This window comes from Hemibagrus wyckioides, linkage group LG06, assembly GCF_019097595.1.
Source record: "Hemibagrus wyckioides isolate EC202008001 linkage group LG06, SWU_Hwy_1.0, whole genome shotgun sequence".
NCBI classification, from domain to species: Eukaryota; Metazoa; Chordata; class Actinopteri; order Siluriformes; family Bagridae; genus Hemibagrus; species Hemibagrus wyckioides.
Genome location: NC_080715.1, coordinates 43,058,459 through 43,077,160, shown reverse-complemented (window position 1 = coordinate 43,077,160; position 18,702 = coordinate 43,058,459). Strand labels below are relative to the sequence as shown.

The 18,702-nt window shown below is 42.2% G+C and overlaps 1 protein-coding gene across 1 annotated transcript; it reads right to left on the bottom strand.

The window, feature by feature from the left end:
* Positions 1 to 5,422: 5,422 nt before the first annotated feature.
* Positions 5,423 to 17,640, bottom strand: LOC131354201 (E3 ubiquitin-protein ligase TRIM16-like). The gene is made up of 6 exons (XM_058391569.1): positions 16,895 to 17,640; positions 15,283 to 15,378; positions 14,891 to 15,124; positions 13,159 to 13,330; positions 12,861 to 12,920; positions 5,423 to 12,571 (listed from the first exon to the last, which is right to left on the bottom strand). The coding sequence occupies exons 1-6, from the start codon at positions 17,483 to 17,485 to the stop codon at positions 12,039 to 12,041; spliced, it is 1,686 nt and encodes a 561-aa protein (XP_058247552.1). The 5' UTR covers positions 17,486 to 17,640; the 3' UTR covers positions 5,423 to 12,038.
* Between the last annotated feature and the right edge of the window lie 1,062 nt (positions 17,641 to 18,702).

Here is an 18,702-nt window from a genome sequence, read left to right as displayed (position 1 = left end):
GGCTTGGCGTGGGTGAAGCAGTGGTGCTGGCAGTGACAAGACCAGTGTGTGAGATCCCCTTCCCTCCAGGAGATGTGAGATTCATGCAGCTGAAGCCAGGGCAGGCCCAAAACGATGGGGTTCGCAGGAGATGTGATAACAAACAATGTAGCTTTCTCATGGTGAAACAGTCTGATTTCAAGATCTAGAGATTTAGTCTGGTGGTAAAGTTATCCCTCCCCAATCGGCTGATTATTGATAGCCGTCACTTGCAGAGGAAGTATGCATGGATTCGTGGGGAGGTGTAGTTCCTCTACAAGACTGCTGTCAATGATGTTGACGGCTGCTCCGGAATCTATCAGTGCTGAGACGGAAACGGATTGGTCAGCATAATATAACATGGCAGGCAAGGAGACTTTGGAAGACAGTTTAACTCATCCCACCTGAGATGACGATGGCTTCTTGGGACAGCGGTACACTTGGTGGCCGGGTTGGCAGCAGTAATAGCACAACCGCATGTCTGTGCAGTGTTGGCGCTCTCTGTCCGACACGTGGGCTTGTCCCAGTTGCATAGGTTCGGGGGTGTCCTCCGTGGAGGCTTGAAACTTGGCATAGCGGCGAGGCTGGAGACGAGATGGTGCATTAGCATGGTGTTGGCGTCTCAGGTTGTCTAAATGAATGGCCATCCTGATATAGAGTGACAGCATGGTGTTGGTTTCGCGGCATGCCATTCTTTTAGTGCTGCATTTAAGCCCTCTCAAAATACGGCCAACAGAGCAGCATTGTTCCACCAGATTGAGCAGCTAGCGTGCAAAACTTGATAGCGTAATCTGCTGTGCAGTCAGTGCCCTGGCGTAATTCCATTAGCTGGACTGATATATCCTTGCCCCCCGCAGCATACCCAAAGACCTCGAGAATTTGCCCCGCGAAGTAATCCGCAGAAGTTTTTATCTGTGGATCCGAATCCCACATGGCCAATGCCCAGTCCAGTGCTCTTCCCGTGAGAAGAGAAAGCATAAACGTGCACTTGGTAGAATCATTGCGGTACAGTTTGGGCTGATGCACGAAAAAATTCCCACACTGGCAAACAAAACCTCGGCAGCTATCAGCTGATCCATTGAATTTCTCTGGCAGCTCCATTTGGGGATTTAATCTGTGCAGAGTGGAAATGGGAGGGTCAGAAACAGTGGAAGCAGAGTCCTGTACCTAGGCGTGAAGGTTGTTGTTGTTACAACTGAGCGTTGGCGGCTTGTAGCTCCGCGACCAGGTCTTGAAAAGTGCTTTCAGGTCGTGAAAATGTTGCCTTGGTGAACAATGGTTGCGTGCAAATCCACTGGATTCTCATCAGGCAAAGTATTCTGTAATGAATCACAGGAGGCATCAGGTGTGGAATCCATAAGCGGTTTATTGGAAACAATGATAGGCAGAACGTGGTCAAAAAACAAACGTGAGTCAAAACCAGAAAAACACCAGACCGAGGTAAACAAAACCAAAGCGCAAAACCAAGAAGCGGAGTCGAGAAAAAAGGTAAGGTGATACATGAAATAGCTAGCACAGGTAAGGCAAGATCAGAGGTCAGAAACAGGCAAGAATCATACACCAAATCAACAATGGCAGTAACGAACGCTCGGTATGTCATGGGAGGATGATACTTCGCGTCAGACCATGGTGTGCGTGTGGTTTAAATGTCTGTGGGAACCAGAAGTAAGTCACGTGACTAATTAGAAATCAGAGGAGGGTTCTCTTTGAAGTGCAGACTCCTGCTGGGATGTGACAGGAAACAGTTGAAAGTGATACAGTCAGTTTATTCATTTGAAATCAGTATTTTACTTCAAAGTGTCAGGTGAGCAAACTGGCTGCAGAAAAGTAAGCAGGAGCATGGCTAAGAAATAACACTTCACAGAGCGAGTAAAGACGTCCATCATTGTGTTTCTCCAGCAGGAGCAGCTCCTCTTACCATGTGGAGGGATTTTGTTGAATTCCTCCGCACAGAATTCCTCCAGTCTCTTCTTCAGGTCTGAGAGAGAATTCTTCATTCCATCAAATGACAGATCCTGAACAGTGATGCTGGACATGTCAAACTCTGGTCTAAGATATTGAGGAGACTGACATCCAGAAGCTAAAGCCTACAGAGAACAAATGAAATGAAAGACACACTTGTGATGTCAGACAGGGACATTTATTGCTGCTTTAATGAGAGGTGTTTTAGAGAGTGTGTGAGGAACAGCTGGCTCTGTAGATCAGACAGTGAGTGTTACCTGGAGGAAATGGATGTGATCGTGTGTGTGTGAAAGCTGCTCCAGCTCAGTGACTCTCCTCTGAAGATCAGCAATCTCCTGCTCCAGTTGCTCCAGGAGTCGTCCAGCTGGACTCAGTTCAGCCTTCTCCTGAGCTCGGATCAGCTCCGTCACCTCCGGGCGCTTTTTCTCCATGGAGCTGATCATCTCAGTAAAGATCCTCTCACTGTCATCTACTGCTGTCTGTGCACTGAGCTGTTAGGACACACACATACACACACACACACACACACAGAAGATATAAATCTCATCTATCATCCCTTCTCTTAATGGGACATTATACACTGAAAACACACACACACACACACTCACACACACCTTATCCCACTCTCCCTCCATAATGTGGTTTCTGAACTTGGTAGCAGCGGGGTGTTCCAGCCTGCAGCCCGACTCCTGCATCAACAGATCCACTGTCTGACTGCACACACACACACACACACACACACACACAGTTTGTTAAATAAGAGGTTTGTCACTATACATCTTTGCTTTATCTATGCACACCATGTTCACTCGGTGTGTGTGTGTGTGTAAGTTGATGCTCATACAGAGCCCTGATTGGCTGCTGTGTGTAATGAGGTCAGAAGTCTGTCCTGACTCCTGTGTGTTCAGCTGCAGCTGTTTCACTTGGCCCAAGCCAGAGTGACCAGGCGCTCCAGTGATGATGACGAAGATGAATAACAACAACTTTCCTAAATGTTGACAAACATCTTGCTGATTTTCCTTACGCTGCTGTGTACATGTTTCCCTTTAGCCACGCCCACAAAACTCCACAATGTGTAACTGTAATGCAGCTCAGCCACTGAGGCACCTCTTCCTCCTCCTTTTCCTGGGTCCCAATACTCTTGTCCAGAAGAAAGCGTCTAGTCTATACTTTGCTGTTTTTACTGATTTATTTCAGAACAGCTTTCTTTCTCGCAAAACGCTCCTTGATTCGGTGTGTACCCGGAAAACAGTTAGCATAACCAGTATATACAACCGCAGGAGTGAATACAGGATCCGAAGCCATGTTGTGATCAATATTAAAAAAAAAAGTCTCAGGTGTGTTTCTGAGTATGTTCGGGGGTTTTAACCTGCAGAACCTGCTCTTCTCATTTACGCAATCCTGGGGGGGAAAAAAAGAAAAGAAAACGAACAGCTCGAGCTCCAGCTCTGTTGATGAGGATCACACACACACACACACACGTTTGCCTGGATCTCCCACAGTGATGTCATGGGTCTGAATGAACAGAGAGTGATGATGATGATGATCTCCTTGTTTTTACCCAACTACAATTCTGTAAGGAGAGATTAATAACACTGCAGTGTGTGTGTGTGTTTGTGTGTGTGTGTGTTGTGCAAAATGGACCCTGTTTCTCTTTTCTCCCCATCCCCCAAGTTTGTGTCAAACTCTCCTCTCTCTGTGTTGTTGTTTATTATTGGTGATGAATCAGTAAACAGTAAACAAACTCCTCCTGAAGGTACATAAACACTTACTTCAGCCCTAATCTGTGCAGATGTTGTCCTATGACCCAGATCACATCTTCTTCAGACTGTGAAAGGCGTTTTTGCTTCTTTAAGGAGCCGGTTCCGGTGGATACGGGTGCTGTGGTACCGGTTTGAGCTGTTCCCGGTACCGGGTCCAGAGAGGAGCCCGTTAGAGTGCGCCGTTTCCCCCCTGCCGCTGGAGCACTCTCCGTTCTCTCCATTCTCTAGGTTCTGTGCATTATTGTTTTGGCAGCTGAGTCAACCTGAGCTCCGCCACCGAGGCTCAGCCCTTCTTTCACAGGGGCGCCGATGCTCCGCCAGTCTCCGAGTCAGAGGAGGAGGAAGCGGAGGCCAGAGTTCCCTCACCGAGAGCGGCCATGGTGAGAAGCCTGCGATGTTCCGCGAGGGATACGGTGACAGGAGACGGTCAGCTCCCGGGGAGGTGGGAGGGGGGTGGTAGAAAAGGAAAAAAGGGGCAACGGTGCAGGTTCAGGACTCCACTGTGTCTGTAGTGGATGGTGGTGGGGAGAGAGACAGAGAGAGAGAGAGAGAGAGAGAGAGAGAGAAAGAGAGATAGAGAGAGAAAGAAACGCGTCACCTTTCTTTTTCTGTTGTTGTTTCTCTCCAAAACAGCTGCAACTTCTAATGGAGTCCAGATGTGCTGACGTCACCGGAAATTCCTACAGAGTGAGGCAGCAAGGTGGCGACATCACACTGATGGCGGAATTGAGAAAAACGCTTAATGACGTCCAAACAAGAAGAAGAAGAAGAAGAAGAAGAAGAAGAAGAAGAAGAAGAAGAAGAAGAAGAAGAAGAAGAAGAAGAAATATCATTAACAATATGAATTAATGAAAAATATGAAAGAAAGAAGAAAAAAAAAAGAAAGAAAAGTCTCCTCTTCATGCTATTTGTTTTCTGTGTAAAATAAAAATGACATGTCTTCACACTGGCACCGAGATAATAAACTATAAATAAATAAATAAATGAAGTAGAATGGAGCTCTGTAAGAAAAATAAATAAAAATGACATGACAATAAAAATAGAAATAAAAATAAAATAGGTAAATAATAAAATAAAAATGACAATAAAATAGAAATGACATGTCTTCACACTGGCACTGAGATAAACTATAAATAAATAAATAAATAAATAAATAAATAAATAAATAAATAAATAAACAAACAAAGCAGAATGGAGTTCTGTAAAAAAAAAAAAAAATGACATGACAATAAAAATAGAAATAAAAATAAAATAGGTAAATAATAAAATAAAAATGACATGACAATAAAATAGAAATTACATGTCTTCACACTGGCACCGAGATAATAAACTATAAATAAATAAATAAATAAATAAATAAATAAATAAATAAATAAATAAATAAATAAATAAATAAAGCAGAATGGAGCTCTGTAAGAAAAAAAAAGTTCACCTTGGTTCTGCAGTGATATCCGGAGGTGTGATATGTCATGTCTGGATTGTTTATTTTCTTTTTCCCTGAAGGTCCTGCTCATTTCCATTTGTAAAACATTTACCATAAAAAAAAAGACAAAAGAGTGTGTAGAGCAGCCAGATAAAGGACAAATAAAATGTAATCATTACAGAGAGAGTGTTTCATTTCAAATATTTTTATTGTAAAAAAAGATGTTTTATTTATTTATTTATTTATTTATTTATTTATTTATTTGTTTGTTTGTTTGTTTGTTTGTTTGTTTGTTTATATGCTTGTGAGTGTTTTGTCCGAATCTCCGAGTCATCAGAAAGTGTGTGTAAAATAAAGAAATGTACAGCAGGACATTAAAGTGGATGCAGAAGCAGTATTTCATCATGTTGTAACGGCCACTACTATGTTATATATCACATTATGTATGTATGTTGCCCTTTAAGAGTTGCTGCCCATCCCCCCCAGTGTGTGCGCTGTGGAGGTGTGTGTGTGTGAGGGGGAGAGAACAGGGTAGGAGCTCAGGTGTGCTCAAGTTGAAGTCCTGACAGCTGAAGTGTCAGTTTTACAAAAATGTCTAAGTGATTCTCTTGAGTTGCAGCAGAAAGTATTGAGACGTCTTGGACCTCGTGATGTTGACGCAATGGCGGGGCAAAGAGCACAGTTATCTCCAATGGCCAGCTCCACGCCACACATTCCTTCGGACCGTGTGCCATATCAAGGTATGAATACTGTTGATGCTTGCCCAACGAATGTGACTTTCTCTCCACAATTGAACTCTTCTGATGTGACCAATACCAGTAGAATTCTGGCATCAGTCAAGACTGGAGCCACCTGTGTTTACGGGTGATGTACGTGTACATCCTGAAGATTGGTTACAGTCTGTCAATGTGTACAGAACTTCGCTTGACTTAAATGACGCACAAGTTCTCTTGGACCTACCTCAGTTTTTGGGGAAGGAACCAAAGACGTGGTTTTCTGTTCTCAGTTCACATGTTACTTCATGGACACGATTCTGTGAGTTATTCCAAACGGTTTTTCTTCCATCTGATAACCAAGAACAGATCATGAGAGGTATCTTGGACCAATTTCAAACTCCTGACGAGCCTTTCCCTACTTTTGTGGCTCACATGTTAAGTGAGTTCAAAAAATTGAAAACTCCGCCACCTGAATGTGAGCAAGTAGACTTAATTTGTAAGCACTCACTTAAAAAGTACAGAATTTCTCTCTATGGTACATCCGTTTCCTCTGGAATGGATCTCCTTCTTAGAGCTCATGAGCTTCATGCTGTTTGGGCTCAGGTGCATGTCTTCCTGCCACAGTAAAAGACAAAACAAAGATGAACAGGGAAATTCACTGCTTCAAATGCTTACTTCCTGGCTTCACTTTACGCACTTGTCCAAAATGTAATTCATTTTTTGAGACAGACTCACAATATGTTGAACCTATGGATGGTCAGACAACAACTACTCTTTCTGGAAGTTTAAACTTACCTGAACAAGGTGCCGCAAGTGATGGAAACTCCTCTGGCAGGCACTCGGGAAACTCCAGAGGAGGGAAGACGATTCGCAGAGGCAATCCTCTCTCCAAGAAATGACTTCGCCTCTCCTTTCTGATAAAGATGAATCCCTTTTACATGTTCTGAGTCATGTTGAAGATACTGCGTCTCCTTCTTTTTGGAACACTCCATTCAGAGTGAAAATTAATCTTAATGGCCAAGTGTTCAATGCTACTTTAGACACTGGTGCATCTCTTTCGGCTATTCAAGCTGATATTGTTCAAAGTCACCCTAAATTAAATGCTAACATTAAACCATGGACTACTTCACCAATTTTACTGGCTGATGGTAGTACTTGTGATCCTGTTGGCATTACCTGGTTGAATTTTGGATTCATGGGAGAGCGCTTCTATCAGCGTTTTGCTGTTGTTACACATCTGCCATCTATCTTGGTCCTTGGTATGGATTTCATGCAGCGTGCTTCAGTCATTATTCACATTCCTTCAAGAACGGTTGTTGTTGGGAACAATCCCTTGATTGCTGATGTAATGGAGGGCAGCGACATAAATGATTCAGGAAGTAGTCTGTTCCTCATGGATGTCCCATCTTCTGTGCTTTCTCAAAAAATGGATGAAGCTTGCTTAAGTTCTACAGAAAGGGAACAAATGACAGAAGTGCTTGAAAACTTTTCTGATCATTTTGATCATTTTGAGGGTATTACAGAAGATTCATACAGGATTATGCATGCTGAGCCTTTGTTCACACTCACAAAAAAAGATAACCCTTTTGTCTGGGACAGTGCATGTCAAGAGTCATTTGAGCTTCTGAAGCAAAAATTGACAACAGAGCCTGTATTGAGTTTTGCTGACTTCACCTTACCTTTCTTTCTTCATGCTGATGCATGTGACGTTGGTCTTGGGGCCGCATTAATGCAGAAAGATGTGCAAGGTAGAGAAGTTGCGGTGGCATTTGCAAGTAGAGCCCTACATAAATCGGAAAAACCCTATTCCACTCCTGAAGAAGAGTGTCTAGCAGTCATTTGGGCACTTGAACACTTCCGACCGTATGTTGAAGGTCTACACGTCACAATTTTTACCGACCACAGTGGATTGAAATGGCTGATGTCACGTCCAAATCCTACTGGTAGACTTGCTCGATGGTCGCTTCGTCTTCAAGACTTTGACGTTGTCCATAAGCCTGGTACGCGTAACAAGGTACCTGACGCACTGTCAAGGAATCCTCTGCAGAGTGATGAGTCTCCCATGGACATACTACCTGAGTATGCTATAATCGGTGGACTTGAACTTCGCTCATCGACAACCTTACCTCTTCCTGACCGATCTCTAGTGAAACAACTGCAACTTGATGACCCTATCATTGGTGATCATCTACGAATGATGGAAACGGCACCCCGGTCAAGTGAAAAGGCAAAAGAATGTTCTCAATTTTCAATTCATGATGGGCTACTGTATTTTAATGATCCTACATCTGCATGTAGTATCCATCCTCTGAAATGTTTAAAGCTGTATGTTCCTGCATCTCTTAAAAACACTGTACTGCAATACTTCCATGATCATCCAACCGCTGGTCATCTTGGAATGACGAAGACCTTGGCACGTCTGAAACACTGATTTTTCTGGCCTAAAATATCATCAGAAATGAAAATGTATGTGTCTTCTTGTAAAGTCTGCCAATTGACTAAGCTGAGTCAGCATAAGCCAGCTGGTCTTATGGTCCCAATCCGTCCTCAAAAGCCTTGGGAGTACGTCGGAGTTGACTTTGTTGGCCCTTTACCTCGTACATCCAATGGAAATGCTTACATCTTGGTCTTTGTAGACTATTTTTTGAAATGGGTAGAGATTGTGGCAGTGAGAGAAGCAACAGCACAAGTGGCAGTGAGTAGACTGTTGAGTGAAGTGTTCTCACGTCACAGAGCACCAACTTACCTTATTTCGGACAGCGGTTCCCCCTTTGTGAGTGACCTGTTTGAAAAACTACTTACCTTCCTGGGAACTGAACACCGTCTGACTACTGCGTATCACCCGCAGACGAATGCGACGGAACGGGTGAACAGAACGTTGAAAACGGCAATTAGAGCATATATTGATGACAAACACACCCTGTGGGACAGATACATTCCCCAGATTTGTTTTGCCTTACGTACTGCTCCTCATGAGAATACGGGACAATCACCGTCAATGTTGTTGTACGGACGTGAGTTGAACACTCCTTTAGACTTGGTGACTCAACCCACTGGAGGTGAAGAGCTTGAAATTGACATTCCTTACCTGGAACAGTTGCAGTCTTCATTACAGGAAGCTCATGAACATGCGAAAGCGAGCTTGGAGTTTAATCATGCAAAGAGAAAGAAACACTACGATAAGAAAAGACGTTGTGTTTATTATTCAATTGGTGATCTTGTCAGAGTAAAAACACACCCAAAGTCTGACGCTTTTGCGAATTTCACAGCTGAGTTGGCATCACTTTACTCTGGTCCTTACTGTGTTGTTCAGGTTTTGTCTGATGTGGCTAAAAAAAAATGGATACGGGGGAAGATGCAGGTGTTTTTCATGTTGTAAACATGCAACCTTTCCATTCCAGACCTGAGAGTATGGTACATGGGCCAGATGGGCTTTTACATGACTGACATACTTGATGAAGAACTTGATGAAAGTGTGTTTCCATCTCAAAGTGTAAACTCTTGTTTGCCTGATGCATCAAATGTTGATTGGGATTCTTTGACTGACATTATTTACAATGTGTCCATAGGTGACAGAAGTAATTTTGCCCCTGTTGTTGACTTTGACACTTCTACACATGATCTTCATGACCATGCCTTTGATAACGCTAGACAAAATCATCACTATGACCTCAGACCTAGACATGCTCCGAGAGTTACCACGGGTTGGTCACAAAAGAAATGGACTAATGACTACTATACCGGCAGACTTGACTTTAAGTGGTAGAGGTTATTGTGACTTAAGAGTCTAGGGTGTTATGAGTGTATATGCTTGCCTAGGTTTCATTGTACATTGCTGTTATTTCTGAGTTGTTACTAATGTTCGTGTGTTGGCAGAAAATGTTCGTTGCACACCCTTGTAAGGTACAAGAATTTTTGTGTTCTGTATTTCTTTTGTTTCATCAGCATACAAAGTAATGTGTGGTTTTTCACTGATGTGTGCGTTAGTATATGCCCTTGTGTGTATGACAGAACGGGTTTTTGTAATTCAATGTTTCCATGTATGGAGTTGAACTTACAGATGTTGTCCTTATGTTGTGTACAGCTGGGGACAGCCTTTTCTCTGTAGGGGGTAGTCTGTAACGGCCACTACTGTGTTATATACCACATTATGTATGTATGTTGCCCTTTAAGAGTTGCTGCCCATCCCCCCCAGTGTGTGTGCTGTGGAGGTGTGTGTGTGAGGGGGAGAGAACAGGGTAGGAGCTCAGGTGTGCTGCTCCCCCCCAAAATGCTCTAGTCTTTTACCCTTTTCTTTACTTTTACTTTGTTTTGTATTATAATTTTGTGATGCTGAAAGAGGCCGATCATAAAGGTTTTGCGCTGAACGCTATTTTTGTCTTTGAGCTCTTTTTTTCCCCTCGGCTATCCGGCGCGAAGCGTCACAATCTGAGACTTTTTCTTCATGTATTTTTTATCATTCTATCAGTAAAGTCATATGTTTTCCAGAAGTCAGTAGTGATTCAGTATGCATGCTGAGCTCTAGACTATTTACACACTTTCAGCTGTGTGTCATTGGATCAGTTTTATTCCACTTGTTTCACATGGTCCATGTCCTGAAGTTCTCTTGTAAACCACTTGTGGTTCAGGATCCTGGTCAGGTTCTAAAGAACTGTGCTGAAGAACTCAAGGATATACTAACTGACATCTTTAACATCTCGCTGAGTCAAGCAGTCGTCCCCAAGTGTTTCAAGGCCACCACAATAATTCCAGTCCCAAAAAAGCCGCACCCATACAGCCACAATGACTACCGTGCTTTGAGCAAGTGGCCACGCAATAGATAAAATCCATTTTTCCTCCCTCGCACAGTCCGTTCCAGTTTGTATACAGAACTAAGAGGTCCACGGAACATGTCATTTCAGCCACTCTCCATCCAGCCCTTACATACCTGGACTCCAAAGACTCCTATGCGCGAATGCTTTTCCTGGATTTTAGCTCAGCCTTTAACATGATCATCCCCCAGCAGCTAATAAACAAACTTAGACACCTGGAACTCAACTCACCTGTCTGTAACTGGGTGCTAGATTTCTTATCAGGGAGACCACAAAATGTACGGGTCAGCGAAAAAACATCTAAGACTGTCACACTAAGCACAGGATGACCAGAAGGGTGTGCACACAGCCCCCTGCTCTTCACCCTGCTGACCCATGATTGTGTACCCAGTTACAGTACCAACCACATTATCAAGTTTCCAGACAACACAACTGTAGTGGGCCTTATCAAAAACAACAACAAGGCCAACTACAGGAACAAGGTGAGCTGACTGGTCAAGTGGTGTAATGACTACAATCTCTTCCTCAACGTGGGGAAGACCAAAGGAATTGTCATCGATTTCAGAAGAGGACCTCCACTGCACCCCCCACTAACCATCAATGGTGCCAAATGAGGAGGGTGAACAGCACCAGGTTCCTAGGGGTGCATATCTCTGAGGACCTCTCCTGGATGACGAATACCACATTGCAGGCCAAGAAATCTCAGTCACGCCTCTACTTCCTTCACAAACTGAGGAAAGCACAAGTCCCACCTCATATCATGTGATGCCAGCAAGATCATTGGTGTCTCTCTGCCCTCCCTTGTGGATATCTTCCACACCCGCCTCACTAGAAGAGCCATCAGCATCGCTACAGATGGTTCACACTCGACAAACCTCCACTTCAGCCTCCTGGACAAGAAGATTTGAAGAAAATCCCACAGAAGCTTCTTTATTTGGAGTTAATCAGAATCATTTCATTGATGCAGCTGATGATAATTACTTTTGTACATGAGATTGAATGTGATTGGTTTATTCTGAACACAGACACACCCCCAAATATAAAGCTGTACATACTTACACAACCAGGATATTATAAACTTTATAAATGTTTCATTAAAATAAGGTTCTTAATTGTTAAAAACCTATAAACCTCACTTCTGTAAGTGTCTGTGGATAATAAAATGATTACCACATTACAAAGAATGAATATTCTGTGTGTGTGTTTTAGATTTACATTTTAGTGCTTTGGTGCTCAGGAACGATCTCTCTATAATGTGGAATCTTGTTGAAATTAAACACTTTTCGATAAGATCATTTGTGATACAATTTCTACTTGTTACTGACCACAAAACACCAGATACATCTTATTCTGGATCACACAACCTCACGTATGATAGTAAACCAATGAAGAACCCAGCATATAGAGGCTGAGTGAATGTGGTGTGGACTCTGTGGAGGAGCTTCATGGTGTCAGAGACGCTGTAGAAGGACAGAGTTCCTGCACTTTGATCCACATAAACTCCTATTCTGGACGGTGATGGAACTCTGAGATCAGTCTCAATGTTGTTGTGATAGAAAGAGAGAGAAGAAGAAAAAGAAGAACATTGCAGAGGCCAGGACTGATTGTTGCGTCCAAACCCACACTCATCACCCAGTCCTTTCCTGCTGATGTCTTTATATGAGACTGATATGAACACATCAACACCTCTCCACTCCACCTCCCAGTAACAGCGTCCACACACACTCTCCTTACACAACACCTGTCTGTAGTAGTCAAATCTCTCTGGATGATCAGAGTACTGCTGCTCTCTCTCATTGACTCTCACCACTCTGTTCTTCTCAGACAGAATGAGGTTAGGATGTGTCGTGTTGGGATCCAGAGTCAGATAACAGAAATCTAAAATAAAAGAGAAAAAGTTTTTTTAATTTTTATTGTGTGTGTGTGTAATTAACACATCTTGTTTGTGTGTGTGTGTGTGTTTGTGTGTGTGTGATATTTACACTTCTAATTGTTTGTGTGTGTGTGTGTGTGTGTATGTGTCTCCGTGTGTCTGTGTGTGTTTGAGTGTGTGTGTGAAATTTACTCTGCTTGTTTGTGTGTGTGTGTGTGTGTCTGTGTGCTTGTGTGTGTGTGTGTGTGTCTGTGTGTGTGTATATGTGTGTGTGTGTGTGTGTGTGAGACGTACATTTCAGAAACTCTTCTCTGCTCTGTGGCTCTGGTGGTGAAATGATCTGAACTGCTGCAGCTGTGGAGAGAAAAATGGAAATGAAGACAAAAAGCATCATCAGGTTGTGTAAAAGATGGAAACAGTTGAAAGTGATACAGTCAGTTTATTCATTTGAAATCAGTATTTTACTTCAAAGTGTCAGGTGAGCAAACTGGCTGCAGAAAAGTAAGCAGGAGCATGGCTAAGAAATAACACTTCACAGAGTGAGTAAAGACGTCCATCATTGTGTTTCTCCAGCAGGAGCAGCTCCTCTTACCATGTGGAGGGATTTTGTTGAATTCCTCCTCACAGAATTCCTCCAGTCTCTTCTTCAGATCTGAGAGAGAATTCCTCACTCCATCAAATGACAGATGCTGAGGGACAGTGATGCTGGACATGTCAAACTCTGGTCTATTTAATGGAGGATACCAACATCCAGAAGCTAAAGCCTACAGAGAACAAATGAAATGAAAGACACACTTGTGATGTCAGACAGGGACATTTATTACTGCTTTAATGAGAGGTGTTTTAGAGCAGTGGTTCCCAGTGGTTGCAAGTGGGGGTTGCGACCCCTTGGGGGGGTTGCAAGACAGTGAGGGGGGGTCGTGAGATGATTTCCAGAAATCAAAAAACCTTTTTAAACTATTAGAAATAGCATATTTTATCCATAACTAACAAAAGATACAAAAATTGTAGTTAATAGTAACATTTAAAAAAAACAAACATGCAAATAAAAATAGCCATTAGCCTTTCGATTTTTTTTCCGTTCAATCGCGACCCCTGAGGTGATTACGACAGGTTAATGGCACAGCAATAGTGTCAGTTGCAGCAGATCACTTTACAGCACCATCTTAATTTCAGATCAATTTACAGCACCATCTTTTTTAGGTTTAGGAGATTTTTGTTAAAATGAAATGCTGGTTAATATCGACCAAAGACAACACAGAGAGGCCAGCGGAGAAGCACCACCGTCAGAAAGGCCATCGACCTCAGGTACGGAAAGAGACCGGCGTGTGCATGAAGAGGACATCCATAAGCAGTTGGGTCAGCCTTACTCTAAGTGTCGAAAGTATCGAGAGGAATTTATTTAGTATTTATTTAGAATTTAGTATGGATTCACATGCATCATCGTCAACGAAGTACAACATCCCCAGTGTATAGTGCACTGAGGTGCTTGCACATGAAAGCCTAAAGCCTGTAAAAATGCTACCACACTTGAAAACCAAGCCCCCCTCTCTTGCTGCTAAACCAGTAGTAGTTTTTTCAGGCAAAAGGAGTGAGAGTTACAAGGCCAAAAGAAAGTCCTAATTAAACAAACACCAATCCCCACCAAAGCTCAACACGTATCATATGAGGTGGCATATAGATATAAGTCAGACTATGCATGGACATAAACTGGCCCGCGAGCTAGAATTGGTGCCGCTGTCTAACGGGTGCCACTGTCTCCCTGTGTATCTCCGACATGGCCCAGGACATAAAGTGTCAGCTGGTGGAGAGAGTGAAGAAAGAGAAATACGCTTTACAGTTAGATGAATCCACAGATGTATCAAACTCTGCCCAGCTGCTTGTATTCATCAGATTTTAACCGGAAGACTTAACAAGGACATTCTGTTTCGCACCCCGCTGGAGGGAACATGCACAGGCGAGGACTATTTCTCAAAACTTGACAACAAACTGAAAGAAGATGGACTGTCTTGGAGTGAGTGTACAGACGGTGAGGTTAAATGTTGAAATTTAACGAGTAAATTACAAAAATATTACAAATAAAAATGATATGGTTGTTAGACTGTTGTGCTCTTTAGTGTTGTCTCGTGTTTGGATAGGATAATTGGTGCGTGTGTGCCATTGCGCACAACGTTTGTATATTTTAACCATCTCCGAGGATAGTGGGGGTTGTGAGTCACTGGCACTGTTATTTTAGGGGGTCGTGGGCTGAAAAGTTTGAGAACCCCAGTTTTAGAGAGTGTGTGAGGAACAGCTGGCTCTGTAGATCAGACAGTGAGTGTTACCTGGAGGAAATGGATGTGATCGTGTGTGTGTGAAAGCTGCTCCAGCTCAGTGACTCTCCTCTGAAGATCAGCAATCTCCTGCTCCAGTTGCTCCAGGAGTCGTTCAGCTCGACTCAGTTCAGCCTTCTCCTGAGCTCTGATCAGCTCCGTCACCTCCGAGCGCTTTTTCTCCATGGAGCTGATCATCTCAGTAAAGATCATCTCACTGTCATCTACTGCTGTCTGTGCACTGAGCTGTTAGGACACACACACACACACACACACACACACACACACACACACAGAAGATATAAATCTCATCTATCATTCCCTCTCTTACTGGGACTCTAAATGACTGGTTGTCCATGTTGTGTGTGTTTCTAGGAGCAGCTCTGTCTCTGCTCACTGCTCACCTTTATAGTGTTCACAGTCTGTTTCAGCTCCTGCACCTTCTTCTGCTTCTCCTGGATTCTCTGCTGGAATTTCATCTGCTCCTCCTTTAACTCACTCTGAGGACACATCAGTTATATCCATAAGGTTATACAGTGGATATAAAAAGTCTACACCCCTGTTAAAATGGCAGGTTTTTGTGTAAAAAAAAAAGAATTAAACTGAGATAAATCCTGTCAGAGTCTTTTCTAAATTTTATGTGAAATTGTAACCAATATATTAAAGTGGAAACAAACTAGAATCATTTTAGCAGAAAAAAAATAAAAACCTGGTTACATAATTGTGCACTCCATTTTACAATTAGGAATGTGGCAGTGTTCAGAATCAACCAATCACATTTAAACTCCTGTTAAACACTAATCAATGTATTTCTTCTATCAATTAAAGTGAGATTAAACACAAATCACGTCCAGCTGTTCCTGTAGGATTTTTCTGATATCTTTATGGGAACATCTGACTGGAAAAGCCAGAAAGCAGTACAGGATCTCACTGTAGAAAAATATCAATTAGGAGAGGATTACAAAATACATACAGGACATTGAATATACCATGGAACACTGTAAAGACAATAATCAACACCTGGAGAAAATATGGCACAACAGTGAGATTACTAAGAACAGGACATCCCCCTAAAATTAATGAGAAGACCAGGAGAAAACTGGACAGGGAGGCTGCCAAGTCTAGCTAATGTCCATCCAATCTCCCTAAACCATGTTTTGTGGTCTGATGAAACCAAAGTTGAATGTTTTTTCCATAAAACCACAGCAGATCATTAAAAGAACACCATCCCCACAGTGAAGCATGGAGGTGGCAGCATCAAGCTTTCAGCTTTACTTCAGCTGGAACTGGGGCTTTAATCAGGGTGGAGGGAATAATGAATAGCTCCAGATACTAGTCAATTGTGGTGCAAAACCTTAAGGCTTCTGCTAAAACACTTAAGATGAAGAGGAATTTCACCTTCCCGCATGACAATAAGTTCCCAGGAATGTCTTCACTAAAACAAGATCAAGGTTTTGGAAAGGTTCAGTGTTAACATGCTTTTGGAGGGAAGAACTGATAATTCAAGACGTGCTAAACTGATCGATTTTTAACCCAAAAATATAAAAGATTGGTGCTTGGACTGAGTATTAGTTTAGGGATGTGCACACTTATACACCAGTTTATTGTACATTTATCGATTGATCCTTTCCCCCATGAATTCTTTTTTTTTGTTTTTCACTTTAATATATAGCTCGCAATTTCACAATAAAGGTTCAAAAGTTTCTGTAAGGATTTGTCTTAGTTTAATTTTTTTTACATCACAGAAACCTACCATTTTAACAAAGGAGTGTAGACTTTTTATATCAGACAGGTAAAGAGTTGAAGTTCACTCCTGTTTCGTATCTTGTTTAAGTTATTAAATGGATCTTGGCCGAGTGAAGGTTCACTCATCTGATCTGATTATGATGAACAGATAGCAAAGATACGTTTACTTAATACATTCGCTTTACTTAAATCTTCAATCACAAGTTCAATCTTGTAACTGACCAAAGCTGCTAAATCTAAATGAGAAATATCATTGGGATGAGTCCTCACCTGTTTCTCAGCTCTTCCTGCTGCAACTGATACAGCGTCATGGCCTTTATGTTTATCCAACATGCACAAAGAGCAAATACACCTTTGGTCAGTACGACAGTAGATCTTCAACACTTCATCATGTTCAGAGCAGATCTTCTCTTGTAGATTTCCAGAGGCTTCAGTTAATGTGTGTTTTTTCAAAGCAGGAATTTCTAAATGAGGTTTCAGATGAGTTTCACAAAGCGAAGCCACACAGATCAGACAGGACTTGACGGCTTTGTGTTTTCTCCCGGTGCAGAAATCACACTCCACATCTCCAGGTCCAGTGTAACAGTGAGCAGGAGAAGCAGCTTGGACTTCAATCTTCTTCAGTTTCTCCACCACTTCAGCCAGCATGTTGTTTCTGCATAGAACAGGCCTTGGAGTGAAAGTGTCTCTGCACTGAGGACAGCTGTAGATGGCCTTCTGATCCTCCTGATCCCAGCAGCCATTAATACACACCTTACAGAAACTGTGACCACAGGGGATAGTCACCGGATCCTTCAGGAGATCCAGACACACTGGACAGCTGAACTGATCCTGATCTACTGAAATATTGGCTTCAGCCATTTTCCTAAACTCACACACGGAGAGAGAGAGATCAGTTTCGTTTTCTCTGAAACTTCCTGGTTCTGTGTGTCTGTGTGTGAGAGAGAGAGAGAGAGAGAGAGAGATGGAGGAGGAGGAGGAGGACAAGCACAGAGAAGTTATGAACACTCCTCTGTTAACCATTTCATCTCCCTTCAGTAGATAAATATATAACCATGTAGCTGCTACACCTATTAGGATTCATTTCATGAAATACTGTATGGGTCTTAATTTTCTGCTCTTTTTTGCCTACTGACTCCTCCAGCAAAATGATTAATGATTACAATTTAACACTTTATTCCATGTGATTTCTTTAAATTATTTTTAAAATATTCTGAAAACTCTGAAAAGCGCAGTGCTTGTAACCTGACAGGAATCCGTAAGGGTGATGAGTGGATGACCGCTTTCAGCACCTCTAGTGGTCACTATGAGTACTGCATCATGCCCTATGGGCTCTCTAGTGTCCCCTTGATGTTCCTGTGCTTAATAAATGATGTGCTGAGGGACATGCTGTCTTTCTGGTGTCATACATTGATGATTATCATTGATCATTTTTATACGTTGTAATTTCACATTAAAGATGGAAAAATTATGACATGATTTACTTATTTGCATTTTTACATCTCAAAAACCTGCATTTTAACAGGGGGTGTGTAAACTTTTTATGCCAGTGGTGTTGTCTATGAATATCCACATCAAAACAAAAACATATAAATTTTTACACACACACACACACACACACAAATCCAAAGGATAGTTAGCAGTGTGTCACACTAAAACAGTCCAGAGTGTAACACCTACCTCTCCAGTCTCTCACACAAGAAGCATTAGAATCCTGAGTGTATCACAATGTTTATCAGATTCCTCATGACCATCCTGTCCTGCAGTGTCCTGGAACAAACCTTTCATACTGAAACTGCTCTGCTATTTATATTTCACATGAATGTAACTAATGAGCGAGTCACATTGTATTTAAAACAGTCAAAAACAATGCTGTTACTAAATTGTCTGAATAATTTATTTTTATACACAAATAGTTAATCATTATTATTATTTTAGCTGTTCATGCTGTAAATCAGTGGTTTATTTATGGTGCATCATTTATTGAAAAGATGCAGGCAGGACATCCTCCTCACCAGCAGGTGTCGCTTTTGTACGCTGTGATTAAAGCTTTAAATAGTGCAGCTTTACTGAAAACG

Bases quoted from the DNA above. Each gene is read 5' to 3' on its own strand.
- LOC131354201 (XM_058391569.1), bottom strand. From the start codon at position 17,485: ATGGCTGAAGCCAATATTTCAGTAGATCAGGATCAGTTCAGCTGTCCA. The intron at 15,379-16,894 runs GTGAGGACTCAT...ATGTGTCCTCAG, and splicing joins CAGGAAGAGCTGAGAAACAG to AGTGAGTTAAAGGAGGAGCA. The intron at 12,921-13,158 runs GTAAGAGGAGCT...TTCTCTCCACAG, and splicing joins CAACAAAATCCCTCCACATG to CTGCAGCAGTTCAGATCATT.